This window comes from Kwoniella pini, chromosome 6 (assembly GCF_000512605.2).
Source record: "Kwoniella pini CBS 10737 chromosome 6, complete sequence".
NCBI classification, from domain to species: domain Eukaryota; kingdom Fungi; phylum Basidiomycota; class Tremellomycetes; order Tremellales; family Cryptococcaceae; genus Kwoniella; species Kwoniella pini.
In genome coordinates this window covers 1,144,388-1,171,351 of record NC_091721.1, presented here as the reverse complement: position 1 = coordinate 1,171,351, position 26,964 = coordinate 1,144,388, and the positions used below count along the sequence as shown (strand labels likewise).

At 38.8% G+C, this 26,964-nt stretch overlaps 10 protein-coding genes across 10 annotated transcripts; 4 read left to right on the top strand and 6 right to left on the bottom strand.

Moving 5' to 3' along the window:
- Positions 1-59: 59 nt before the first annotated feature.
- I206_104877 (uncharacterized protein) lies at positions 60-2,781 on the bottom strand (the record flags this gene model as incomplete). The annotated part of the gene is made up of 5 exons (XM_019154181.1): positions 60-1,255; positions 1,318-1,615; positions 1,670-2,008; positions 2,073-2,226; positions 2,279-2,781. 5 exons carry the CDS (start codon positions 2,779-2,781, stop codon positions 60-62), a joined length of 2,490 nt encoding a protein of 829 aa, XP_019012921.1.
- Positions 2,782-3,147: 366 nt separating this feature from the next.
- Positions 3,148-6,213, top strand: I206_104876 (methionine-tRNA ligase; the record flags this gene model as incomplete). Its single annotated transcript, XM_070203012.1, has 15 exons — positions 3,148-3,218; positions 3,281-3,330; positions 3,399-3,435; positions 3,495-3,558; positions 3,613-3,654; positions 3,720-3,790; positions 3,851-3,907; positions 3,975-4,116; positions 4,187-4,544; positions 4,609-4,616; positions 4,689-4,800; positions 4,856-4,942; positions 5,000-5,048; positions 5,103-5,268; positions 5,332-6,213. The coding sequence occupies 15 exons, from the start codon at positions 3,148-3,150 to the stop codon at positions 6,211-6,213; spliced, it is 2,196 nt and encodes a 731-aa protein (XP_070059113.1).
- A 653-nt stretch (positions 6,214-6,866) lies between these two features.
- Positions 6,867-10,603, top strand: I206_104875 (uncharacterized protein; the record flags this gene model as incomplete). The annotated part of the gene is made up of 9 exons (XM_019154179.1): positions 6,867-6,905; positions 7,065-7,238; positions 7,315-7,336; positions 7,419-7,595; positions 7,671-7,714; positions 7,777-7,855; positions 7,915-9,884; positions 9,948-10,514; positions 10,589-10,603. The coding sequence occupies 9 exons, from the start codon at positions 6,867-6,869 to the stop codon at positions 10,601-10,603; spliced, it is 3,087 nt and encodes a 1,028-aa protein (XP_019012919.1).
- Positions 10,604-11,190: 587 nt separating this feature from the next.
- Positions 11,191-12,476, bottom strand: I206_104874 (uncharacterized protein; the record flags this gene model as incomplete). The annotated part of the gene is made up of 6 exons (XM_019154178.1): positions 11,191-11,270; positions 11,371-11,480; positions 11,577-11,686; positions 11,758-11,969; positions 12,050-12,168; positions 12,337-12,476. The coding sequence occupies 6 exons, from the start codon at positions 12,474-12,476 to the stop codon at positions 11,191-11,193; spliced, it is 771 nt and encodes a 256-aa protein (XP_019012918.1).
- A 675-nt stretch (positions 12,477-13,151) lies between these two features.
- Positions 13,152-15,948, bottom strand: I206_104873 (uncharacterized protein; the record flags this gene model as incomplete). Its single annotated transcript, XM_019154177.1, has 8 exons — positions 13,152-13,369; positions 13,435-13,596; positions 13,670-13,792; positions 13,864-13,939; positions 13,998-14,379; positions 14,444-14,527; positions 14,606-14,648; positions 14,742-15,948. 8 exons carry the CDS (start codon positions 15,946-15,948, stop codon positions 13,152-13,154), a joined length of 2,295 nt encoding a protein of 764 aa, XP_019012917.1.
- A 991-nt stretch (positions 15,949-16,939) lies between these two features.
- Positions 16,940-18,241, bottom strand: I206_104872 (uncharacterized protein; the record flags this gene model as incomplete). The annotated part of the gene is made up of 10 exons (XM_019154176.2): positions 16,940-16,972; positions 17,043-17,113; positions 17,243-17,458; positions 17,523-17,554; positions 17,623-17,677; positions 17,737-17,795; positions 17,868-17,884; positions 17,958-17,978; positions 18,047-18,077; positions 18,180-18,241. The coding sequence occupies 10 exons, from the start codon at positions 18,239-18,241 to the stop codon at positions 16,940-16,942; spliced, it is 597 nt and encodes a 198-aa protein (XP_019012916.2).
- A 597-nt stretch (positions 18,242-18,838) lies between these two features.
- I206_104871 (uncharacterized protein) lies at positions 18,839-21,913 on the top strand (the record flags this gene model as incomplete). The annotated part of the gene is made up of 4 exons (XM_019154175.1): positions 18,839-18,853; positions 18,919-19,456; positions 20,234-20,384; positions 20,452-21,913. 4 exons carry the CDS (start codon positions 18,839-18,841, stop codon positions 21,911-21,913), a joined length of 2,166 nt encoding a protein of 721 aa, XP_019012915.1.
- A 905-nt stretch (positions 21,914-22,818) lies between these two features.
- On the bottom strand, positions 22,819-24,399 carry I206_104870 (uncharacterized protein; the record flags this gene model as incomplete). Its single annotated transcript, XM_019154174.1, has 1 exon — positions 22,819-24,399. The coding sequence occupies one exon, from the start codon at positions 24,397-24,399 to the stop codon at positions 22,819-22,821; it is 1,581 nt and encodes a 526-aa protein (XP_019012914.1).
- A 609-nt stretch (positions 24,400-25,008) lies between these two features.
- On the bottom strand, positions 25,009-25,460 carry I206_104869 (uncharacterized protein; the record flags this gene model as incomplete). Its single annotated transcript, XM_019154173.1, has 3 exons — positions 25,009-25,033; positions 25,144-25,248; positions 25,363-25,460. The coding sequence occupies 3 exons, from the start codon at positions 25,458-25,460 to the stop codon at positions 25,009-25,011; spliced, it is 228 nt and encodes a 75-aa protein (XP_019012913.1).
- Positions 25,461-25,799: 339 nt separating this feature from the next.
- Positions 25,800-26,846, top strand: I206_104868 (ATP-dependent Clp endopeptidase, proteolytic subunit ClpP; the record flags this gene model as incomplete). Its single annotated transcript, XM_019154172.1, has 4 exons — positions 25,800-25,985; positions 26,072-26,140; positions 26,253-26,517; positions 26,581-26,846. 4 exons carry the CDS (start codon positions 25,800-25,802, stop codon positions 26,844-26,846), a joined length of 786 nt encoding a protein of 261 aa, XP_019012912.1.
- Positions 26,847-26,964: the final 118 nt, after the last annotated feature.

The following is a 26,964-nucleotide window of genomic DNA, read 5'->3' as shown; positions in this document are numbered from 1 at the left end:
AGTAAAAAAATTGATTTTATTTATTTCAAAAAAATTAAATTGACATTCATTTATTATTATTACATACCTTTTCTCATTAAATTTTTTCTAAATTTTCTTCTTTCTCCACCAATAACTTGAATTCCACTAAAATCAAAGAAAGGTACATTTTCAATTTGATTTTGAATTTGATTTTGATTTTGTTCAAATTCATTAAAATTAAAATTAAATTCATTTTTATTAATTTCAAACCCAGCTTTAGATCCAAACCAATTTAATAATGCAGGTGTAGGTAATTCAATTGAACCATTTTTAATTAAACCATTACATTTTAATAATAAATTATTTGATAAAGGAGTTATTAAATGTAATTTACCTTTTATTTGATTTTCATTTTCATTTGTTTTTGTTGTTGTTTCAATAAACCTAATTAAACCTAAACCTAAAAAATTAATTGAATTTAATGATTTTAATTCATTTTCATTTTCAAAAATTTTTTCATTTTTTTCTTTTTCTTGTTCTTGTTCTTGTTCATCAAATGAATTATTATTTAAAATTTCAATTAATCCAACAATTGAACCATTTAAAGATAAATTTAAATCTTCTTTTAAAATTCCTTCAGAACTTTCACCAATTATATAAATTTTTTTAATAATTTTATTTAAACCAAATTCAATTTCCCAAGGATTAAAATTAATTAAAGGTTTATTAAAATTCCATTTTATTTTTTTTATTTTTTCATTTTCATTTTCATTAAAAAAAGAAGAAATATGAAAATATGAAATAATTGATAAAATTCTAAAATCTGTTGAAGAATATTTTAATTGAAGTGCAGTTGAATTTATTGAATTTAATTTAATTTGTTTATTAGAATTAAATAAAAAATTATCATTATCATTAGGTAAATTTGAAAATTCAAAAGTTGGTGAATTTGTCCATCCTCCTCCTACTTTTACAATTTCTTTAATTTCTTTTTCTTCTTCAAAAGGTGAATTAAAAAAATAAGTATAATTTGGTTGACATATATTTTCAATTGATTTTAATAATTCTTCACCTAAACCTTTTATCCATCCTTGAGTATTGATTACCAAAGGAATAGTATCACTCAATTTTCCGGTTTTTGATTGTAAGAAATCAGAAGAATGTTGAACATCAAATTTGTAAATTTCCATAAGATGACGTAAAGAAGCTATATATTGATCTGGACAAGTTAAAGGTGTGTATGTACCTAGATAATGAGCTCGATATGGATTCAAAGGATGAGTAAATGGAGGTCCTGAGTCACACTACTTCAGCTCATAATTCACAGAATACCTGAACGACCTATAACAAGCTCACCTATGACTTGCTTCTCCAATACCCATAAACCGACTACCCCTCCTGGACTAAACTCGCCTTGACCCAAATCACATTCTAACCATGCTACTCTTTCATATCGCTCCAATAGATTGTTAGTCAGGGCTCGAGCAAATGTGGATTTTCCAGATCGTTTTGGTCCTTTGACCAATCCAACATAAGGTTCTTGTACATCACCATACTCGTCCGGTGAAGCTGTCGAAGGAAGAGACGAGAGGGCTTGAGACCATGTGGGAGGAGCGATATGTGGGTAAATCGGTGTAGAAATGGATCCAATTATCTATATCAAGTAGATCAGCTGATATGAACACGCCAGAGATAGAAGTTGGCTTACAGGATGTATACCTCTCAGTCCCCAACTTCCGACTTCTTCTAACCATATATTCGCGAATCCGGGTACCGCCCCATACCTTAGTCCGTCAATTCCGCATTGGTTCTCTCTTATCATGATCATCGAACCGTTTTTTCTGAATCCCACAGGTAGTTTCAGAGCATTCAGGAAAGGTGCTGATGGTCTCTTGGTTGATGTGTGATATGGTTCGATGACCGGAATAGGATGCGAGGTAGGGGCGAACACTGGGTAAGATGTTCCGTCTGCCGAGAGTTTGCAAGATGATATTGTTATTATACCGGCTAGAGGTGTCAGGATGTATGTACCTGCAATGAGCATGGTCTGAGAAGAGTTTCCAACCATCAGCCCAATTTGAAAATGCATCCCACATGACTCAACCACTCACCTCGTCTTCGCTTAGGCTTAAGATAATCCCATCTCCCGCATAATCATTATCCAGACCTGCAATTCTGAGATCCGATTCCGAGACCCTATACATATTTACACCTTCTACAGGACTGAAAATTGAGGTATTACTGGTGTGATCCTGTGGACCTGATCTATCGTCGTGGCATCAGCTATCTCTCTCGGGCCCTAAAAGAGACGACTCACTTTGATTTGGCTCTTGAGGGACCAGGCATGGATTGAACCGATGTAGTGGGTAATGTCCATTGGGCTTTACCTTCTTCAACCTCATTGATCGCGTCATCATCCTCATCTTCAGCTATATCAGCATCAATGTTTCCGACTGAGGAATCTGATTCTGATTCTGGTTCAAGTATTGAAGCGGGAGCAGAAGGTGAAAATCGTCTTGTCCTTTTGGAAATAGGTACAGTAATTGGGTGATTATATTCTAGAGCTCGTTGCGGAGCATCATCGTACGCCCCACTCTGAGATGATCTGTGTAATTTTCTTCTCTTGCTTGTGCTCTTCGGAGGCGAAGGAGGAGGCGTAGCTGATGAAGTGCTTGACTCGGATTCACTCTCTTCCAAATCGACCTCACTTTCGAGAATTGGAGATTGTGCTTTTACAGGTGTTGAAAGGGCTGAAGAGGATGGTGAGGCATTTTGAGAAGCCAATAGAGCAGCAGCTCTTCTCGCTGCAATAGCAGACATTTTGACGGTCCGTGATAGCTATTTCGTGGAAAAAGAGGCTGCTCCTTATTAGATATTCAGAATATTTCAGCAATATATTTTCGGATCAACAAATCTTTTGAAAATATCGAACACCTCAAAATGGGGCACCAACTTAGCGGGATCAAATTACCACGTGGATATGATAAGAATGTTACGTGCTTTGAGTCGAATAAAGTTGGGATTATGCGCAAAGACATCTTATTTCGTACTTGATTATTCTCCAAATTTGGGTTCATTTTACTTGTCAATATCAAATCTGATAGTCCGAATAGGATTCTTATTAGCTACTAAATTTTATCGCGTCCTTCGACTATACGAAAAAAGGCCAACGAGAGAAATAACGAGATGAGCGGTCGAAATATCCGTCAAGTTGATGGATTGTTGATGAATATACATGATCCATCCTCAGGACCAGTGTAAGTTTGCCTGTCAGCGATAGCTAGAATTTCAACAAGCTGTTTATTGATGACTAAATTAGATTGCCCAAAGATGGAGAGCGAAATGTGCTCATCACTTCAGCATTACCTTGTCAGTACCTCTTCTGAACCTTCATTTTGACCGAGCAAGTAAAATCTGACAATTGTCGGTGTGAATAGATGTCAATAACGTACCACATTTAGGGAATATCATTGGGTATGTCTCTTTGGCTACCTTGTCTCAGGGATGCATGACTAATCGGCTGGTCGTCTCAGATCTACACTTTCAGCAGATGTTTTCGCTCGTTATTCTAGGACGCTGAACGTACCTACACTTTATGTAAGCTGTCGAACAAGCTATAGACTTGAGCATAAAGACTGACTGGGCTGATAGATCTGCGGTACGGATGAATATGGAACTGCTACAGAAACCAAAGTGAGTCCTGCTTGCAGCGACCGCGAATATCCTCGCTTAATACCGAAGGCTGACAAGTGGTTTAGGCTCTGGAAGAAGGCGTATCTCCGCTTGAACTCTGTACCAAATTTCATAAACTCCACACCGAGATCTACGAGTGAGTGAGAACTCTGACAAAAATGGAGCAGATCTAGCTGACGGTGTTGCACAAATACAGGTGGTTCGAGCTGAGTTTCGATAAATGGGGAAGAACCTCCACGCCCGAGCATACAAAGTAAGTAGACCTATAACAATTCAATTTCGGCTGAGCATCACTGAGTGAACACTCCTGCTTTCGTCAGAATCACACAGGATGTATACTTGGACCTCCACAAGAACGGGTTTTTCAAGCTCGAAACTTCAGACCAAACATATTGCGAGGACGATAACCTTTTCTTAGCTGATCGATTTGTAGAAGGTACATGTCCTCAATGTAAATACGATGTGAGTACTGATTTGTCTGGACGGAAAAGTGCAAGATGCTTACACGAGAATGACCATTGTGTCTCCTTAGGACGCACGAGGAGATCAATGTGATAAATGTGGTCTCACTTACTCTTCACCAACTGAACTGATAAATCCGAGATGTAAACGAAATAAAAACCACAAAGTATCAGTCAGGCCATCCACGCATGCTTGTATGAGATTGGATTTGCTACAGCCCAAATTAGAAGAATGGATGCAAAAAGCAAGAGTCAAGGCTAAATGGGGTAGCAATGCTGTAATTACTGATAAAGGAGAGATTGTAGAACCGAGAATGTTGGGAGATGGTCTTAGACCTTCTGCTGTCACAAGAGACTTGAAGTGGGGTGTGGAAGTACCTAAGACCGGCGATGTTGAGGAGGATAAAGCCATGGAAGGCAAAGTCATATGTGAGCACTGGGTCAATCCCTTTATACGCATGTCGTGATCTTAAGCTGACGTTGTGCGTACTAGATGTTTGGGTAAGTTGTACTGTCTCATCAAAAGACCGACGATCAAATGCACCATCTTTAACACCTATATACATCTGATAGTTCGATGCCCCAATCGGTTACCCATCGATCACGGCGACGTATACCGATGAATGGGAGAAATGGTGGAAGAATCCGGACAATGTCGAGCTTTACCAATTCATGGGTAAAGACAGTAAGTCGCTTTGGGGAAGCTCCGTTAAAGTATAGCTAAAAGGCATGACTTATAGATGTGTACTTCCATACGGTATTGTTCCCTTCTATGTTGATCGGTACCGCTCAACCATGGACCATGTTGCATAACATATCGAGTACCCGTAAGTCTACTGTTCAATGGATGCGGGTAGATCATATGGCTGATACGGATATCGTAGAATACCTGAATTACGAAGATACTAAGTTCAGTAAAAGTAGAAACATTGGGTAAGTTCCGCCGTTGGGTAATTATCACAAGCTGGACTGACGCAAGTGACATAGTGTATTTGGAAACAACGCTCGAGAGACCGGTCAACCTCCTTCCGTTTGGCGATATTACCTTCTTTCTCAACGTCCAGAAAATAGTGACTCGTCTTTCCTTTGGTCAAATTTCATAGCTGCTAATAACAACGAATTATTGGCTAACCTTGGTAATTTCGTGAACCGAGTAAGTGTAGTCAGAGTTAAAGCAACGCGATCTGCTCGTAAAGCTGACCCACTTATCATAAAGGTGATCAAATTCGTAAACGCCAAGTATGATTCCGTTGTACCCGGTCCAGAGGGTTTCGCTGGCGGTGATGCTGTACCGCAAAGCGATACCACAACAACGGCAGCTCAACTTGATACCGATTTCTTCAATGACATCAATGCTAGATTGGCAGAATACCGCGCAAGCATGGATGACACCAAATTGCGAAATGGTCTAGCTACCGCTATGTCATTATCCGCAAGGGGTAACCAATATCTGCAAGATAATTCGCTGGATAACGCTTTATTGGCAAATCAACCTGAACGTTGTGCTCAAGTGCTACTCAACGCTATCAACTTGATCTACCTTCTATCCGTAGTTTTCCACCCGTTCATGCCTACTACCTCAGAAGGTATCTTACGACAATTAAATGCTCCAGCTAGATCATTACCCGAAAAATTCTCAATTGATATTCTACCCGGCCATAAATTAGGTAAAGCCGAATATCTGTTCAAGAAAATCGAAAACCTGAATGGAGCACAAGAAAAGGCTTGGCAAAAACAATTCGGAGGAGACTCAGTAGTGGCTGAAAAAGTAACACCTGCTGGACCTGATGGGCATCCTGAAGGAGGAAAAGTTCCTCACGCGAAAGATATAGTTGTGGATAAGAAAGCTGCTCATTTAGCCAAACAAGCTGAAATTGCTAAGATCAAGCGCGCAGCAGCTAAAGAAGCTGAAAAGAATAAGTCACCTGAAGAAAAAGAGTTGGAGAGTAAAGTTGAACAACAAGGTAAACTTGTAGCTCTTATCAAGAAGGGTGTACAAGAAGGAAACGCCGATGAAGAGTTGGCTAAGGCCAAAGAGCTCAAGGCTGAATTGGCGGATTTGAGGAAGAAGTTGAAAGAAGCTTCTTTATCAAAGTAAATCATCAATTTTAGAGATGGTCGCTCGAACAATGTCTTGAATAGTGGTGAAATGCGGTCTGCTTTGCATGATGTGATTAGTATGTTGGTAGTAGAAATTCCTCTTATATAATAGAAACTTAAATGTAATCGCATATCGTCATGCCTATCTCGGCTTTTTAAGTACTCCTTTGTCAGTAACACAAGTTATGGACTCTAATGTTATTCTTGATACACAGAAGGTAAGATCATCCTTTGTAGGATTTCCCCTTCCTGTACTCAGAAAGAGAAAAGAGTTTGAAGCTGAGCAAGGTCGCGTCACCACTGAGCATGAACATACTTTCTTCACTAAGTCTGTGTTCTTCTTGCTGACATATTTGCTTCACACTTTGTCCTGACGATATCAACTAATAAATCTGTCAGCTGCGTTGAAATAAGATTACTTGAACCGAAACGAGCTCGATTTCTGAATTTGAAAGTAGTTTCCGTCGGTAACTTTGAACAAGACGCGTCAGACAAATATCTTAGAGATTGTGAACATCATTTGAATTTCGCAATTCATCTTGAACCAAACATTAATACAAATTTCTTTCTTCTTCTTCTTCCTAATATAGTTCTTAAAAAAGCTATTCTTGCCTCTGGCCTGAACGATACCTTTAAGGGCTAGAAGGCAAGATGGCACCTGCCAAAACAATAAGGAATATTCTTATGGAGGTAAGTTTGAATTCAATGTTTAAATATCTCGTCATCATTTATTCTTCTCATACCTCATTTAAGAAGACTTTAATCAATTGGACCTTGAACTTTCATTATCAAATCATAAAATAAAAACTTATAATGATTAAGCTGACTTTGATGAAAATATGATTAAAGTTGCGTAAGGTTTGTCAACATCCTTATATATCACAACCTGAATTAGAATCTTTTGAAATTTCAGAAAAAGAACAACATCAACAATTAATAGAAGCTAGTGGTAAATTAAAATTTCTTAAATTATTATTACCTAAATTAAAAGAAAGAGGACATAGAGTATTATTATTTAGTCAAGTAAGAATTTAAAATTTCCCAAAACAGATTTCCCATTTGTTGAAGTTAACTAATTTTTGAGTAACTTTTGATAAAGTTTAAGATAGCTTTAGATAGAAGTAAGTCTTCAGCTTATTAATCAGAATTTCCCCGATAAGAAATGGAAGATGATAAAAAGCTGATCTAACTATTTCAAATCAGTCGAAGACTTCCTATACGGCGAGAATGTTAATTTTTTACGATTAGATGGAGATGTTCAACAAGCACAAAGACAAAAATCAATGGATCTTTTTAATGCTCCTAATTCAGAATATGACGTTTTCTTATTGACAACCAGAGCAGGTGGAGTGGGTATCAATTTGGCTACTGCTGATACAGGTGCGTTTCATCATTATCATCTCATATTGACTTTCGTGTAGGATATTCATCTGACATCCTTGTCTGAATCTATAGTTATTATTTATGATCCTGATTTCAACCCACACCAAGACTTACAGGTGAGCTATATGAGGAACGAACTTTTCATCTTCTAGCTGATAATCGACATAACAATCCTTAGGCAATAGCTAGAAGTCATCGATATGGCCAAAAGAAGAAGGTACTGGTGTTTAAGTTGATGATTAAGGGGTCCGTAGAAGGTATGTAAGCTAGGATGTCCAGCTTGAGCCTGAAGAGAACTGATCAGAATTTCGTGTAGAGAACATTATCAATAAGGGTAAGAAGAAGATGGTTCTGGATCACTTGGTAGTACAGCAAATGGGCAAAGAATCAGAAGAAGGCGATGTAGATGATCTTCTATTACGTGGTGCTGAAGCAGTCTATTCGAACGACGGAGTGATCAACGCACCTGACATAGTTTTTAATTCGAAAAATGTAGACGAATTGATAGATAAAGTAGAAGCTGATGCGGAACAAGAAGCGAAAGAAATGGAGGAACGTCGCAAGGCGATTGAAGAGGGAAAAGTTGATAATGCTACATCTAAAGCTAGTCAACAATTTGGTTTTGCGAAAATCTGGCAAGCCGACCAAAATCAATTACTCAACATTGCTGAGGAGAATGAAGAAGATGATGATGCTGGAAGAAGATCAAGTAATTGGGAAAGCATATTAGAAGCTATGGAGAAAGAAAGACAAGATAAATTAAATCAAATGTTAAGTATTTCTCAACCCAAGCGAATCAGAAATTCTATCAATCAGCCGATTGTCTTGGACAAAGATATAATGGAATCTGATGGTGATGGTGATACTCCGGAGAAGAGGAAGAAGAAGAGGAAAAAGTCTAAAGCTTCTTCAGTCTCTGGATCAGATTATGAATTTGATGCTAAGCATTTACCACAAGACGAGGATTCGGACGAAATCTCGGATTCTGGAATCCCCGACGAACTGCTTCGCGAGCAGAAGAAATTAAGGAGAACTCACTCCCAACAACAGTTGGCAGCCGATATACCCTCAGTTCCTGGTCCGAGCACACATCCTCTGCCTCAATCCGTCTCGGGGCCTAGCAATCACCTTCTATATGCAGAGCAGCCGCACCACGTTCCCCATACAATCCAACAAGAGTCCATCAATCCACTAGATCAAGCTCTTCCTAAACCTATCAATCATGTTTCAGCTACTGTATCGACACAAGGCGAGGCTCCTCGAAAGAGAGGTAGACCTTCGCTTCACAAAGAAGAAAAGCAAGCTAGAAAACGTCGACGATTCGAGGAAAAAGCGGCCTTGGCCAACGCTCAAGTACAGGCACTAACTCATTCATCTGGGCATAATTTCCCGAACGGCACGTCGACCATCCGTTCGCCGAATAATCTTCCTCCGCCTTCGACTGATCAAGCAGATTTTGGGGAAGCAAGACAGATTCTAAATTTACTGTACTCAGTTCTGAAAGAGTTTGGAAATGATAAGAATATTCGAAGATGGGGATTTATAGCATTACCAGAATTGCCGCCTGAGGAAAGGACAGACAGATATAGAATTTTAGCTGCAGATACGGATAATCATCTCACTCAATTGGGTCAACCGAAATACTTCTCCTTACCTGAGCAATTACGGATTGTCTCCGGCCTATTTCAGGCTAGAGGCGATGTAATTACCAGCGGGCAATTGGGAGTACCTCTTATACCTCATGATGTGGGCACTTTAATTCGTCCATCCATCATAGCTGCTCCAGCTGCGTTGAACCCCGCGCCAAAGATAAAGAAACGGATCGAATTATCGCAAAGCAGCGTCAATGGGCATGTCACGCCGCCACCGAATGTCAATGCTATACTTGGCCCATCCACCATGGCCGGACTCAGCAGTAGACACAACTCGTCACCGCATCCTCCTGGGCCATACACCGGGCGGGGTCCGCCTCACGACTCTAGCGTACCTGGGTCGTACATCACGGATGCCTCATCAAATGTACCGCATGGTGTACGAGATGATGCTGGTCCGTCAACCTTTACTGAGCTCACGAATATTCATGAGCCACCGACGACGACTCAACCACTCAGGCCTGCAGATTCGTCTGAGACATTGTTTAACAGCCTTATGGATTCCGCTCCTCCAACTTGTCAGTTTTGCCAGCAAGATCATTCTTTGAAAGACTGCAATGAGCTGTCCAGCGTGGAAGATCTGCAGAGTATCAAACAGGCTATCTTGGAAGGGAATGAACCTGAATACGGAAAGGTGAGTTGAGGCTGCCGCTGTGTGACATGAAAGGAAGCTAATGCATTCAATTTCCAAATTTAGATGATCGCGTTGAAGAACGTCGAGAAAACTCAACAATGGCTTATCAAAGCTGGAAGGTTGACAAGTGAAGGACAATCCAAAAGTCCATTCACTAAAAGCGTATTGACTCCTATAAATTCACTTGCCTTAAGCCAAAGTACAAATGGTACATTCAATACACCAAGTAAAAATGGTCAACGATTGAATTCCACAAAAACTCCAAATTCAATTTCAAAGGGTAAAAATAAAGAAAATTCAACTAATGAAAATGTAGTAAATGATTCAATTGAAATTATTGATTCTCCAAATCCTAATTCAAATTCTAATGACAATTCACTAAATTTAGATAAAAGAATAATTAGTTGGTCAACAAATTCAACAAAATCAACAAAATCAAGAATAATTTGTTCATTTTGTGAAAAAAATTGTGATAAACAATTAAAAACATGTATTAATTTAAATGGTGGTAGAAAATCATTAAAAATGAAAATTAGAGAATGTGATAATAGAATTTTATCAAGTTTAAATGGAATTTCAAAGAAAAATTTAACTTTTATGCAAGCTGAACTTTATAAAGTTTATAAAGAGGTAAATTTAATTAATGATTTCATAATGAAAAAAAAAAAAAGTGTTAATACTGATTTTAATATAATTTATAATAGTGGCCTAGGGAATAAAAGAAGAAAGATTTAATATCAATTAATTGTCAGAATGAATTAAAATTTAGGCTTGAATATCGGGAGATACCTTTTATTTATCTTTTTTGTATAACGCGATGATTTTTTTAATATATATATGTTGTATAAAAATCAATGTATAATTGCATTTTATTTCGATATCTTGACGTTTCTGTATTTCTGCATCTGAGTTAGGCTGTTGAGGAATGAACGATCAGAGTATGGTTTAATTCAAGAATCTGACTTGGTCAAGTCGATTACTTTGATACAAAGTGAGTATTTAGTATTATTCTCATGAAAGTACTTTCATACTGCAGTGCATTGCATTTAGATTTGACGAAAGGAATACCTATAAATGATGAGGAAAAGGAAAAAGTATATACACATATACATATATATAAACACAATCAGAAAAAAAAGTCCGAAATAATGAAAGAGAAGTTTCTATTTAACAATTTTCAAGAGTTATATTCACAGAATATAAATAAATTAATTTATATGAAAAAGAAAGTAAAGAAAAGAGGGGAAAAATAAAGAAATTTATCAAAGAAAAAATTTAACAAAATTACCCTTGATTTGTGGATTATTTATTTTCTATAAGTGCAACATGCAATTACGTATGGTGCGCAAGATAAAGTAACTAAAGCAAAAGCTACCCAAGTAAGATCTAATATGTCATAACAATCATTAAATCGTTAGTAAATTTCCAATGTCAATTTGTTTTTATGTGAGTCATATGATCTCGATAGAATTTGTTAAAAACTCACATAAAGATGGACCTGCATAAACGTTTATACCTAATGAAGCACCACTTCTAACTTTAATTGAATTGACAAAATTATCTTTCGCTATTACTGCAGTCCATAATGCTGCTCCACTATTTCATTGAACAAAAAAAAACACCAAAAAATGAATCAATCACTTTTGATCTATATTTTCAATGACCTCAAAAGAAAAGAAAAAAAAAACTTACATCATTAAAAGGAAAGCACCTGATCCTGAACAAATAGCAGCTGCCAAAAAAGATATTCTAAGTTTAATAACACCAAGAATTAATGCAGCAGCAGCTAAAACTGATCCAACCTGAAAAACCCAAACAAAGGAAATTAGCAAAGGATTTTTTAATCAAAACCAAATTGAAATTTAATATTTACAAAAATTAAAGCACTTCCACCTCTTGTCATTGCATGATTATAACCATTTTGACCAAAAGTAGGTTCAGGTTTAATATTTGTAATTATATCTCTTGTTTCAGTTTGAAATTTTGATGGAGTATCAGCTAAAATTTGATTAAAAGGTTCTGCAGGATAAGCGAATGTTGAAGAATTGCAAGTTCCAGAACCATCTTTTTGGTATGCACATGCGTCTAAAAAGGACCATCCCAATGATAAATCAATATATGGTCATCCCCCAGAAGATAAAGGCAATGAAGAAGAAGTGACTGACTATAAAGACCATATCTGTAATATTGTCTTAAACCTTTACCAGAACCCAATTTATCATTTTTAGAATCGTATAATCCACCAGCGGATTTATTATTAGCTCCTTGATAACCGTTTCCGTAGCTGATTTATTCAAGTTTCATTAGCACAAGAGAGTTCTTAAACATCATACCCGAGATTGGTGATGAATGACAAGCAAAAGGTTTGACATTGTTTAAATCTTTGTATAAGTTGTATCCCCTTATAATACCTTTCTCTGATCCGACACTTATTAAAACGGTTTCAACTCACGAAGCAACGTTAACCTCCATCATGTGAATACTATTCACCAAAGCACCTGAAGCGATTTGTCCAATATGAGCGAATACAAGTAAGATTATAGCTATGGCAGACATGATTGTCGCTCCCATGATACAATGTTCACCTCGCATTTTTAAGGTAATTGATTATTTATTCTTGGCGCGTTATTAGATGAAAATTTGGTATTGGAAAGGTTAATAGAAAGTTGAGTGAGAGTGATGTATCAAAGTGAATGTTTAATTTATGCGATCGTTGAAGTAAAAGGCAAAAAGAATAAGATATGAGATATAAATATATTGAAATATGATATAAAAGAACCAGATCGAGGCGTTTCACTCACTCAAATTATTGTGATACCCCATAATCGCGCCAAGTACACAACAGAAGAAGAAAGATATATAGTAACAGGAAACAAAAGAGACACGCTTAAAAAATTACCCTGAATAGTAAAATTATTATTAAACAAGCTATAAGCTAAGGGAACCCGATTAACAAGTCGTGCCTGATTCGTAACTAACATTGGTAGATCGTACCATTCCGTCACCCCGGTCAAAGTTTTGAATATTTTACCGTAGAAAGTACGGCATTTTAATTGAACTTTCTTTATAAGAAGATTAAATGATTTACATTCGAAACCTCATTAAATATGAAGTATTACTATGTTGTATATTAATTTAAATTGATGTTGGAAATTTGAGAAAAACCGAAACGTCCCTTCTATATGTAAATTGATACCATTATGAGATATCCATGGTATCCAAGTTTCGTATAGCGATCAAGCTATAATTGTATATAACCTTGATAGTTTAACATGTGGACCACATCTTAACGCTATCAATAGCGAAAGCTCTATCTTCTGCAGTAGCACTTTTAGATGTCCAAGAAGCATCCCACCATTTGGTCTTTGCAAGCCAGAAATCTGACATTGCTGAACCGGATTGATCAATCCAAGGTTTACCACCTACTCCATCAGGGAACCAACCATCTTGTGAACCAACAGCAAGATCAATCATAAGGTAGAATGCTATTGATAACGACAAGTCATAATTAGCTTCTAGATTCTAGATATTTCAGCAGCATAAAACTTACATTGATCAAATGGAGCATTATTTTCAGAAGAAGATAACCAAGGATTAATAAGTTTAATTACTTCAGTATTGTTTGTATATGTAGTTGGGAATTTTCCTCTACTCCAGAAAGGTTCTTTAGCGAATCTAAATGACATAACTTGAGCAACACGAGAATCGATATCTGCGTATTCATAAATCTCAGCTCAGCTAAATCGGGGAAAGTCATTATTCCGAAAATGATGGAAAGTACTTACAAGTCCACATGAAATCTTCATTCCATTCTAAACCGAAAGTATGGTATTTTTGAGAAAAGTAAGTTCGTCGTTGTTCTCTGTAACCCCAAGTAAGGTATTGTCTATCAAGATCAACCGTTGGTCCTAAATAACGAGCATTTATCAATCAATCTTCTTCATCCTATTTAATCGAGTGGAAAATCGTTTGAACTTACCCCAATGTAAATCGGATTGAGCGAAATCTACACCTCTTTCTTCATAAGAAGCATTATTACCTCTTCCACCAAGGATCTAGTTGAGGTTTACATTGTATAAGCTATTTATCAAAAGACAAAATTTGTTTACTTACGTTGATTTGACCTGATCTAGGCCATGATCCATAAGTATCATTTACAGGTAACATTGAAATTCTAGGCCATAACCAATCTCCAGTTGGGAATTTAGCTTTAACTTCAATTTTTCCATATTTAATTGAATGAGAATTTTTTGTAATTAATCTAGCAGTTTTAACTGGATTAATAATTGTAAGTTGAGATGAATTTGATACAGCAACACAATTTGAAACGTTTGTTGAAGTACAAGTTCCATCTGCAGTTAAATTTACTGTATATCCATTGGTTATAGCATCTGCACCGATATCATCTGAAGTTAATGTTGGAACGATATAAAGTGTTCCGTCTTTAACGTAAGAATTTTTGGCGTCATTAGTAGTCCATTGGAAAGAACCATAGCTGAGTAAATGGAAAAAGAAGGTCAATAAGATGTATTGATGAATTTGGTGACAATTGAACTTACCCGTAACCATCCAATCGTACTTCATGTTGAAATATACTTGAATCGATCGAACCACCTGAGAAATCTTCGTTGATAAGAGAACAACTAAAAAAATGCACAGTATCAGCTCATGTCCAACGTCATACTCAGCTTCACAACGGGTAAGTGATGAAATTTACTCACACTTTTCCAAGTTTAGGTACAGATCGATAACCGTCCCAACAAACTAGATTGACAAGATTTATTAGTAACCTATTTCAAGCGATACCAGAAACCATTTATTGAAAGGATGACCAAGGATATGGAAAACAATACTCACTAACAGCAGCAATAGCGAAACCTAAAATAATACTTGCGATAGTAATCCATCTTGCCCATCTTAAAGCAGGATCTTTTTGTTCTAACCAAGGTTTATAAATTTCACCTTTTAATCTAGTTGATTGAAATGCTTTTCTATTTAAAGCAGCATTTTTATTTGGTGCAGTATAATTTGAATATCTATTTCCAGAATTTTTACCATCCATTGATTGAGCTTGTTTTAATCTTTGTGCTCTTCTTGCTGCAATATTATTTTTTGTTGTTGTTGAAGAATTTAATTCAATTCCACTTGCTGTTATAACTCCATTTCCACTAGCTAAATTACTTCCTGCAGAAAATCTTTTACCTCCTCCTCCTGTAGGTGAAGATGGAGTATTAATTGAATTAATTGAATTTCTTAAATTTGATTTAGGTGATTTCGTATTTTGAGAAGAAGAAGAACCACCTGAAAATGGTGATGTAAATGTTGTATTATTTCCTTGATTAATACTTTGATTATCAGGTATAATTGGTGGAGAAGGTACTTGTGAATTATCTTCAGAAGGTGGTGAATTTGGCATGTCGTTAATTCTAATTTTTGGTGCTCCAGTTCCAATTCCAGTTCCAGTTCCGGAAGTTTGACCAATTGAAGAATTTAAAGAAGAAGTTGAAGAACCACCTTCACCACTACTAAATGGATTACCTGAAGAAACAGCTAATAAATTTTGTTGTTGATTATTAAAAGGATTATTAATAATTGTTGAATTTGGTGAAAGATCTTGTTGATTTGAACCAATTAAAGGTTCTGTTGAAGGTGTAGATCCTAAACTTGGTCTTTGAGGTAAAGGTAATCCTAATCTACTTGCAGAAGTAGCTGCTAGTTCAAGTTGTTCTTTATCATGTAAATTACCTATTTCACGTGGAGAAGAAGGTTCTTCAGGTGAAGAACCTGATTCATAAGATGACATTATAGGTAATTGTACTTCAGGTGGTGATGGTGAAGAAGTTGGAGAATATTCCTCAGCTTTAGATTTATTTGAAAAAGGTGGCTGAGAATCAGTTTGAATGGAATTTGAATTTGTTTGTCTTGTTTCTTGTTCAGAAGAAAACCTAGAATTTGATATTGATCTAGGTGATTGTTCTTCTTCTACTATATTTAAATTATTCTGATTTGGTGAATGTGATGATAAAGATCGATTATGATTATTATCTTCATTATTTTCATTCATTGTAGAATATATGTAATGACAATGATCGTGATTCTCACTGATTGATCTGCAAAGCAATTGTCCTGGTGCTATAGTAATGGGAAATAGCGGAACTGTCTGGTGAATGTTTAAACTCAAAGACAAACCGAAATAGAAAGGGGAATTATCAAGAAACAAGGTTTTGAATTACTTAAAGTGAGATGAATCAATCGATAAGAGAAACCGAGTATAAGAAGAGTCAACAAAACTGTTAACGTTATAGAGCTATCTTTTCCCGGCGATCTCATCATACATGTAATAATTTCCCATATTATTATGAGTAGTCGTCGATCTTATGCTCTTCCCGGTTCAAAAAGTTAAGGTACGAATTAGGAGGGCTGGTAAAGTAATAGCTTGTCACCCGATCCCGTATTCTTTCTTGACCCTGAAAATCATTCAGGTTTTGATAAACCGTCCTGACCTAGGGTTTGACGGCTTCTGCCCAGAATCTCATTCCTTAACTCCAAAGATAATTGGTTAGTATCGGTAAACTGAAACTACTATAACAATTTTTTACCTATTCCGTCTTTTTATTCGAATCCCCTTCACGTGAAAATGTCACAGAGTGACTAACGTAATCTTACGATTCAACCCTGAGAAAGACATCAAGACTAAGAGTGGCGCAGAAAACAATCGACTAAGTAGTTGACCGCTTTTCGCTAGTCTGTTCATGTTCAGTGATTATCAGCACTAATCTGCTAGGCCGTTCTGGATTAATAGATTGGCGCAGGCTATTTGATATCTGAGCCTAAGCCTCGTGTTCGTATCTCAACGCACGCGGCAGTCTGAATGCGCAACTAGCCTCACTAATGTCACGTGTATGCTTTGCATCTCTGCTATCTACACCCCCTCCTTTTCGTCCAATCGTTATCTAATCTCGTTCATAGCACCAACGAAACTAACAGTTCCTTCTATCCCAACTTATCACGACTTGATATGGTAACATTCAAGTAATTCAGTGCTCTATAAGAGCTTAGTCGGCTTTCTTGTTGGAGACAGCTCCAGTCTAGAGGTACGCCCAAACACATTATGAGCGAGACGACGGCATACTAGTGAGGGCATTGATTAGTACTCACAGATTTGTTGTGTTCATCAGCTAGTCGATTGTATTCTGCGTTTTGTTGGCTTGCTTGCTTTTTGAGGGTATCTGTGACTCAGTTGATCAGCTAGGGTGTCTATAGCCAAGTTACAATTTCGGTAATCTCAAGCTCGACCATAACCACGAGAGCATGGTAGCAAGGACTACGAGAGGCGACAATGTCGGCATGAAACTCACCAAAATCTCTATCTTTGCCTTGACTGAGTTTCAATTGGGCTTCAAGCTCTTTGATTTGCTTTCTCAATTCCTCATTTTCGCCTGAAGCACCAGATTGCTTAGCTACCTTAGTTTGAAGGGTGGTGTAGCTCTCTTGAACCTGGATGAAGTCCAGAACGATGTAGAATACTCTTGCGAGGAGAAGTGAAAGGAAAAGGGTGGCTCCGGTGAGATATACTACAAGGATATGCATCCTCAGCTACTTGAACACTACGATCAAATCAATTCAGGCGGGACTCACAATTTCGTTGGGCATAGAATCGTCTTGCAGCGCTATTTCACGACATCAGTATCCATACGTTGATGAAAAGAACGAAAGGAAAGGTGCCTGGAGGACTTACTAATTAGTCTCCGTTCGAGCGTCAATCATGTCAGGCTTAACCTTAGCGGCAGCTCCTGTCCGTCAACTCAATGTCAGCTACTACTGCCGTCGGGTCATATAGCTGATAACGAACCTTCTTGAGCGATTCTAACCATCCTTTGTACGGCATCCACAAATAGCACCGCGACAAATCTGCGCAAATAACCCGAAATCATCAGTAAGTCAGATTGAATGATGTAGAACACTAATGACTGTCAAACGCACATGAATGTTATTTTCAGCTACGACCCGGTGGGAAGTCTTGGTAATTAGCATATGTGATTTTCGACACCTTCAACCTGCATATTGACTCACACCATACTGGACTCTAGCGATCTGGAGATTCACACTTTCGTCAGCGGCTGCCCTCAAGGACAGATTATTGAGCCAGCTAGCTAACTCACGATGGGATTCTCGCTTAAGAAGTGGAATAACCTGGAAACGCAATTCTATCAGCTATGTCCTCTGACGGGCGTTCCCCTTTCTTGCCTGCCAGGTTTCTGAAAGCTTGTGATGGGAAAGAATGATTTAGCTTACTTCTTTCTGAGCGCGAAAGGCATTGGGCACACCATAGTGGCGAAAAGTGCCAGCTCAGACATGAGTAAACCGAAACATACTGCTCGAATAATTTGGTCAATGACGGAAGGTGAGTTAAGACCTTCAAATGAACTCACGGGTATAGTAAAGCTATGCGAATGGAATTTCAAAGGAAGATCAGCTTCGACTTCTGAGCCTTCCTCAAATAAGGGTTAACAGCTTACAGTCATGATGAAAGTCGTTTACTGCTGAAGTCTTATCGTTACTAATTGATGAGTGTTATGAAGTGTTATAAAGAGTCAAAGACTAAACTTGGAAAAGCATACTCGTAGTTCCTTCAGAATTATCTTTAACCGTGAAACAAAAGCGTGTCATACTTTGGTCAATACGTCATTACCATCAAATATCACAATATAATATATATATGCCACTTTACGTTTGAAAGCTATATTCCCGGATATCACCGACTTGACTACTCCTTTCTCAATGCAAATACAGATTCGTACTCAAATTCCGATATCCTTCCTCTTCTTCTTCAATGCACATTCCAGATACCTCATCATCAATCTCTGAACTTATCGCCGACGAGGAGATTATACTCCAGCAGCAGAGGCTTCTATGGATCAAAGCATCGTTCACAAGTGGAAATAGACCGCATAATGGCAGACTTGAAGGTGAGTAACGACCCCTTTCTTCCCCCTACACATTGTATGTATACTAAAAGATCACTTGCCTTCAGGAGTTCGACAAGCTCTTAGCAGCTACAATCAATGCGCCTCGGTTATCGGGATCAAAAGTTCAAAAACTAGCTTCATTATCCTCAGAACTGGTTAAGGAAGATCACCATATAGTGACTACCTTTTTCAAGTTGAATGCTTCTTTAGCACCGGCCAGTCAATCTAGAATATCAAGTTTATACGTGTTCGACGCTATCGCTCGTGAAGCCAAGACTCAAATTAACAAAGGTGTCGGAACGCAAGTTACAAAGGAAAGAGGAAAAGGTACCCAAGCTGGATTATTACTTAAATTAGAAGGTGTGGTAGATAGTTGGATCGAAGGTTTACTGGACGATGGCAAAGGCAGTGTATGGACTGATGGTAAAGAGAAAAGCAAGAAAATTGTCGATATTTGGTCGAAAGCTTCAACTTTCCCTCAAAATTGTCTCGAGCGATTATTGAAGAAAATCCAGAATGCTGGATCGCAGGCTGGACCGTCGACTATGCCGACATTGTTGAAGTCGACAGGGAGATCGAGTTCGAGTGGAAGTGCTGGTAAAGGTAAATATTTCTTGAATCTCTCACCTTCCCGTTCATTCTCTTCTGTTTGCTTCTTCAGTTTCAAATTTGCGCATGGCATAAAACCTTCCTTGAAGGGGAACATAGGCTTCCAATTTGATAATCAAAAAGGGAAAGAGAGTAACGAAAACATCAAATTGCAAAAGGGGATTATCCTTACTGGAGAAACCCTAAAGAACACATCGACAATTCCAGATGTACTAACTTCTGTAGGGAGAATAAAGAATTGCGATTATATATCCTATCTTATCATCAACCACAACATTGCGATGGCATGCATCATCTTGCGTTATATATTTTATCACTAGAAAAGAGAATGGTCGTCGGCAAGTCTGGTTATCTGTGCATTCAATCAAAACACCACGCCTTTCGCGTCTCTCCCATACATACACTTCATAATCGCCTCTTCACTAGATTGGGTAGCTGAGTATAGCTCATGCTCAAGCGGTCAAGAGCAGGACACAGTTGAGATGGCAGCATGTCTGTATACCCAATCGTGTTCGGCTTATGACCATCAGCCATTTCGATTTGAAAGAAGGTGGAGGTGATGTTGGGTCGGAGACTATCGATAATAACTCTAAATGCACGGATAACCAGGCGAGCCACTATCATTCTTTCGCTATTATTTATTTTCATCTTTCGCGCCAACTTGATCTTGTGCTCGCGATTTTGAATATACATTGAATGAGCGTACACTGAGACTTGATTTTTCCCTCCCTTTTTCCCATACCCACCTATTGCCTTTCCTCGATGAAACAGGTTCAACGACGCCTCCGCATCCCCCTCCAACAGCTCCGGCGGCAACAACCCAGCTAGGAGGTCTTCCACCAGAAGTTGCCAAATTACTCGGTATCTCGCAATCAGCAATTCCAAGTCCTCCACCCAACACCATCTTATCTCCTAATGCCAAGTGAGTACAATTGTAATTCTAAAACAGTATCATTGAAGCTGATATACAATTGTCGCATTGTTATTAGTGGCAGCTCAAGTGCAACTCCGATCATACCGAATCTGGATTTGGCAGCGATCTTAGCAAGTGTTAATAAACCTCAAGTCTCAGCTCAAACACATGGTCAGATATCGCCTGCGCCAGCTAAACAAACATTCAATATACCTAATTTAAGTAATCTAGTTTCACTCCTACCTCAAAATGCCATTTCCCCTACACCGACCCACAACAATCATCCAGATCTAGAACCTCAAGGTGGACCTGCATTGAACGCATCACAGTCAGCTGCATTAGCTAAATTCGCTTCGCTTGCTGAAGCTGGACCACCTATGCCAATACAAAATCAACAACAAATACCTTCCCAAAATGGGTTCGGACAAGGTTCAAGCGTACCGCCAAGAACCGATTTCATGGGTATGGGTATGAGTATACCTAGAAGATCTCCTCAAAAGCCATATTCAGATTTACCGGAACCTATGAGAGCTGAACCTATGAGAGCAAATATACCTCCTCCACACATTCGAGATCAAGGACATGTAAGAAGAGAATCTGATGATCGAGGTAATAATTCATGGGGAAGAAGAAGTAGTTACGAGAATGATGGACCAAATCGGAGAGATAGGCAAAGATCAAGATCTCCAATTAGAGATAGGAATAGAGGTTTTGAAAGACCGAGTGATAACGGATGGGGTAATAGGGCAGGTAGATCAAGAGAAGTGGGATATCAGCAACAAAATAATCAACACGCATCAGGACCGGGATCGGGATCAGGACCTGGCTTTGGACCTATGCAAGGATTCAATGATTTCCAACATTCTCTGCCACCGAATCTGCCTTCTCAAAATTCATACAATAATCAAGATCAGCAATCAAGACATGCGAATAGTCATTCTCTAAATGGTATTCAAAGCGCTCAACAGACTTTGCCACAGAATCCTTCACTACCACCTCGACCTGGGACAAATGAGCAATCGCAGCTAAGTACCACCACTACAGCCAGTACTGGTCGTGCTCCTCCTCCTGCATGGATGGAAGATCGTGACGAATCCAAAGGACATCAGCCAATATCTCAAGTACAGAATGCAGAAGAAGAAGGCGAAGAAGATATGGCATTGGACGAGGGTTCCGACGATGAAAATACATCTAAACCTTCCAACAATACAGTAGCCAATCCAACAAATCAAGAATTCCAAAATAATCTCCCAACTTCGTCCACTTCCAATGCGCAACTCCAATTTCAACCGAACAATCCTGCCCAACAAGGTAATCATGATCAACTTCAGAATAATGCTAATCCTCAACCAACCGAAAATAGTATTGGTTTAACACTGGATACATTCCCTATCGCACAATTTAACCCATCTTCACCTGATTCTTGGGCAAATTTAGCTCAAGCATGGAAAAATTCTATGGGTAAAGAACCTAATCAAATGGAATTGATGGCTTTCTTATCTGGTGGAATGGGAATGGGTATGGGCACGGGAAATTAACGATAATCAATTTGAACTGAGGGACGACAAAGATAGGTCCGAGTCAATTAGTAATGAACTCGAGTATAATGAAAAGTATAATGAGAAGACGAGTCAGGTATTATTGTCCAATACCTTAAAATGTATTTAATGCATAGTTGAGCAAATTACGTGTATTCGATGGATCATGTACAACGTGTGTGAATATGGAGGAGACGAGTTCTGTGTTATATCAGGTCTTCATACTGAACAGACGGAAGTCTTGATTCTCGCAGAAATCTTTGAAGTTTAGCTGTATAATGTCATTCTGTCAAGGGAGCATCTGTAAATCTTATTGATCGCGATTGAGATTACATTCATTACGGGAGCTTGTACATCACATCCTCCTTGAGTGGCAGTTATCTACAGTACGTAACAATGCAACGACGAATTCTGTTACAATCAGTCGATTCTGGCAAATGCAATAAACATTCGTTGTAGCCAAGGTGATTTTGTCGTAGGACATGCAGACCAGCACGAATAAATGATCCGGTAAGCGGTTGATCCAAACCACATTTAGCAGCGAGTCTTTCGGTGATAGTACAACACATCATTGAGGAAATATTCATTGACAATAATTCAAAACTGAGGTAGTGTATCTAGAATTTTATAAGTATACCTAAGAATATACATGGTTGATTCACCTTTGACAGGTGATCAAGATGGCGCTGAGGAGGATCGTAATACCTTTTGTATAGGTGGATACGACGTTCCAGCTTGATAAGGAATAACTGAATCGTGGCTCAGATGGACAGATCGTTTGTTTTGTTTCGAGCGAAATGATCCTATATATTCATTCTGAAACAAGATATAGACTATGAAAACTATTTTCACACAGTATATACATTCATATGGTAATGCTGCTTCGTTATCAAAAGCACTCCAGATTACTTGTGGCGTCTCCTTTTTGATGGTTGAGCAGATTGGGGGTCGGAGGCGATTCGCGATTCTCTCCAACTATGAAATCCAGTTGCCAATTGTCTTGTTCTCAAATCTGAGTCAATCTCTTCAATGATGTCTGAACATAAGAGAACGTTAAGGTCCAGATAATCGGAGTCATCCCTATGACCTACTTCTTGTCCGGTGTCGGGGTGACGTTCCAGCTTAGGATAGTAATCTGAAACGTATTGAGCAATATCATTTATCCCTTCGGATCTATTTTTGACATCGGGGTCAGGTGGACAACGTGATTCGAAGCTGCCTTTAGTCTTAGCAAGGGTTTTCATCAAGTTTGTAAAGTCCTGCTTGGTTCTCAATGTGCTTGAATTTGGTAAGATCTTGCTTGTTTTTACGATAGATCCATAAGTAGGATATGAGGTGGTTCCATTAGGCATAGAGCAGCCTTGCATTTGATCATCTAGCTCATCGATCAATTTTAAAGTGCGATTATTCTGTTTTTGAAAGTATTGATAGTGTATACCATCTTGCTTAAAGGTTGCATTCAACGATGTGAGTCGCCTGAGAATCTTAGCTATATCAGTCGTTTTGACGGGATACTCCTGAAAATCATCAGTACCAAGACTAATTTGATCCAGATCCTCATTGTATCCGGCTTGGAATCTTCTAATCACAGCGGAGGCCTCGACGGCCCCTTTGACAGCCCTCATGATGTTCCATTCGTCACATGTCCTTGGATTGTATTTTCTGCAGGACCCACTTGAATGTTGAGTAGAATCAATTCGAAATTGCCAATCAGAGAGATGTTTGATTCTGAGTGGGGAAGGCAGAGGACGCGGATCCGTTTGATGAAGGCCGAGGGATTGCATTGGAATGACAAGGTCTTCGATTGAGTCTTCTTCATAAGCTGTCTGGCTGAGGTGCAGATCGGAGAGTACACGATTACATAATTTACTGCTCAAACAGTAATTGTCGAACGAATCAGGGCCGTCATGCTGCTGATCTTCACTTCGTCCTAATCTCTTCAACTTGAGGTTATAGGCTTCTTGCATTAGATCCCAATCCTCTTCGAAGTTTCCATTTTCAAGTCGCTTCCCAAGTCTATAAATTCGTTCTAAGTCTACGAAAGTAAATCTAGGCTCATCACTGGAGGAAAGTTTGATTCGTCTGCTATTCTGACTCTCATTAAGGTGTATCTGACAGTTCTGTTTGCCAATCTGGTAAGAGTAGCAATCATCCAGGTAATGTATGGCATCATCCAGAACTGCTGTGACTCCGTCTTTCCATTCGTCTTGCCTAGATTTCCAGGCAACTGGATTGTTCGAAATGCTTGACAAATCGTGCCTTGTGGCCCATTCCGTCAAAGTAGAATGAGCAATGACATCCAGAGCCGTATAAAGAGCATCTGTCATAGCTGATTTGTTATCATCTGGCCATCTGTCCTCAGGTCCAAGTAATTGGAAGCCAGCATCGAGCGTCAGTTTGTCTGAAGTAAGATTGACGTTGCTGTCCCAGCGACAGATTCCATCAAGACCAGCAGTGTTATTAGGCTGAGTGATCTTGTCTGACATGATTTGTAATTCAGTTTGATAAACAGTTAAAAAATAAAAACTTTCTGCAAGCTTGTTTGATCTAAGCTATAAGACAAAAAGATAAGAAACAATCATAAAGATTGAGGGGACATCAAGTGAGAGCAGGCAGTCTTTTATAGCTGTCTGACCTGGAGTGAGACTAAGTATCATAGCCAAAAGCGCTGAGTGAATCGAAGGTAAAGAAGGCAGTGATATAAAAGGAGATCGAACAAAGGTTGATCGTCATAGGGTCGAGACTTTAGTTGGTGTTCTTGCGTCATACTGAGTACGCAAAAATTATCAAAGGATCCTTGATGTCATCATTGAGTCTTCGCCTTCCTCAAGTCCTGTGTATTAGCTTAGTAGCAGAACATGCACAGCACGACGTCAGTAAGAAAAACAAGTAATGTCATTTGAAAGGTGAATCCTTATCTAAGACGTGCAGATATTGCAAATCTTCCGTTGATCGCGTGACTTCCTGCCTCGAAAAGGAGTTGTATCCATATATCGAATTCATTATGATCATTGAAATAGCGCTGCGCCGTGAACTGCCTATTCTAACTGATATTTGATTCGTCATTTATCTCCTCCAATATCTAATGAAAGAGTTTATGCTCCACCAGAAGATTTTTGGCTATTAACATACGATTTCATCTATCAGCACAAATCCGCTGATTCCAAGCACGGTGAGGCAGAATTCCCTTCGTAGCGGATTGGAACTCATATTTGGGTAAAATTACTCACATTTGCCATCTGGCAGCGTAGAAGGGAGTACCGAATCCGAGAACAGTGAAGACAATCATCTTAGCTGCTAACCATGGTTTGTTGGTAACGTTGGTTGGGATAGTGCTACGCGAACAAATGGCAATTAATAATCATTCCACAGATACCATAATCTGTCGAATCCTTTCTATTCTACTTCATTTGTAGGAATACTACCATTCCAATCTGAAATCCACTTACTGGTCAACGACATTCTCGAAGTGGACATTTCTAACTTGGTTAGCCTTTGGGAGAGCTCTAGCGGCTCGAAGAGGAGCAGATCTGAGAAGCATGGACATTTTGATTATCGACAATTGAGTGGTGATTTGTAGGATTGAGTAATAACAATAGTATAAATCTACGATTAATGATTTGTTCGTAACTGTCCTTGTCTTCTATGCTTTACGTTTGATTTGATGTTAACTCATTAACATTTAGCGGACCATTCCGAAATCTCCCACGCCTAGGAAGTCCCTCTATGGTGACGGAATTATTGTTTGTGGCAGATCTATAGAGTCTCCACCACGTGGTGAGTCAGCATCTTTCCTCCACTTCGTAGCTGTACGAAGAAGAATGCTATAGGAGTGCTATTAAACTGATATAAACTCCTACGATCTATAGAGTCCAAGTAATTAAGCATGTCACGAATAGCTACTTCCCTCCTGCGGCCGGCTCTTAGCGTAGCTGGGCCTTCGAGGCTCATACCCAGCCGAGCCTTTGGTTTCCTGCCAAGTCTAAACGACTATACCTCTCAGATAAGCTCAGATCCAGCATCCAACCCCGTGGTCAGAGATAGTCTGGTACCAATAGTCGTGGAGCAAACTGTGAGTTCCATCATCTGATCACAGGAGGACGCTGCTGGTGTACTTCAAGACAGAGCTATATTAGCTGACTAAGCCGTCCTTCTTAGGCAAGGGGAGAAAGGAGTTATGATATATACTCTAGGCTACTGAAGGAGCGAGTGATATTCTTAGGACCTGTAAGTGTTATACTACTCTGAACATGAACAGCTATTACCTTCAGGCAAACCTCAACTTGGCATTTGCATCATGAATGGCTCGCTCTGACTTTGTTCACTTGCTTTTTCACAGGTTAATTCGGTCGATTCAACTCTACTAACAGCCCAACTCTTGTTCCTGGAAGCAGAAGACCCCGCTCGACCGATCAAGCTATATATAAACTCACCCGGAGGTGTTGTCACTTCAGGCTTGGCAATATACGATACAATGCAATACATTTCCCCGCCTGTACATACCTTCTGTTTGGGTCAAGCAGCAAGTATGGGCAGTTTGTTATTAGCAGGTGGGGAGAAGGGTCATAGATATGCTTTAAAGAACAGTAGCGTTATGATACATCGTGAGCCGATTTCTCACGCAATCGACCATAACAGATGCTAAACGCTTCATGCCTATTGTTCAGAACCGTCCGGAGGTGCTCAAGGTCAAGCAACAGATATAGCTTTACATGCTAAAGAGATTTTACGTATACGGTCTGCTTTAACAGATATATACGCTGATCATTGTACGAAATCAGATGAAGCTCGAGAAAACGCTAGAGAGAGATTCGAAAAAGCTTTAGAAAGAGATTATTATATGACAGCGGACGAAGCTGTAAATTTTGGAATAGTTGATAAGATTGTTACTCGTCGAGGTGATGGGCAGATTACCGAGGAAGAAAAGAAATGATCGTGACGGAGGCATTTTTTTTATCCGGTCTCCGTGCATAGCGCTTGAAGCGATCGAGGCGCTTTGAGACCGTTCGATTATTTTCACCGAGGCAAGCCTCAGGGCATCAATCTGGGTT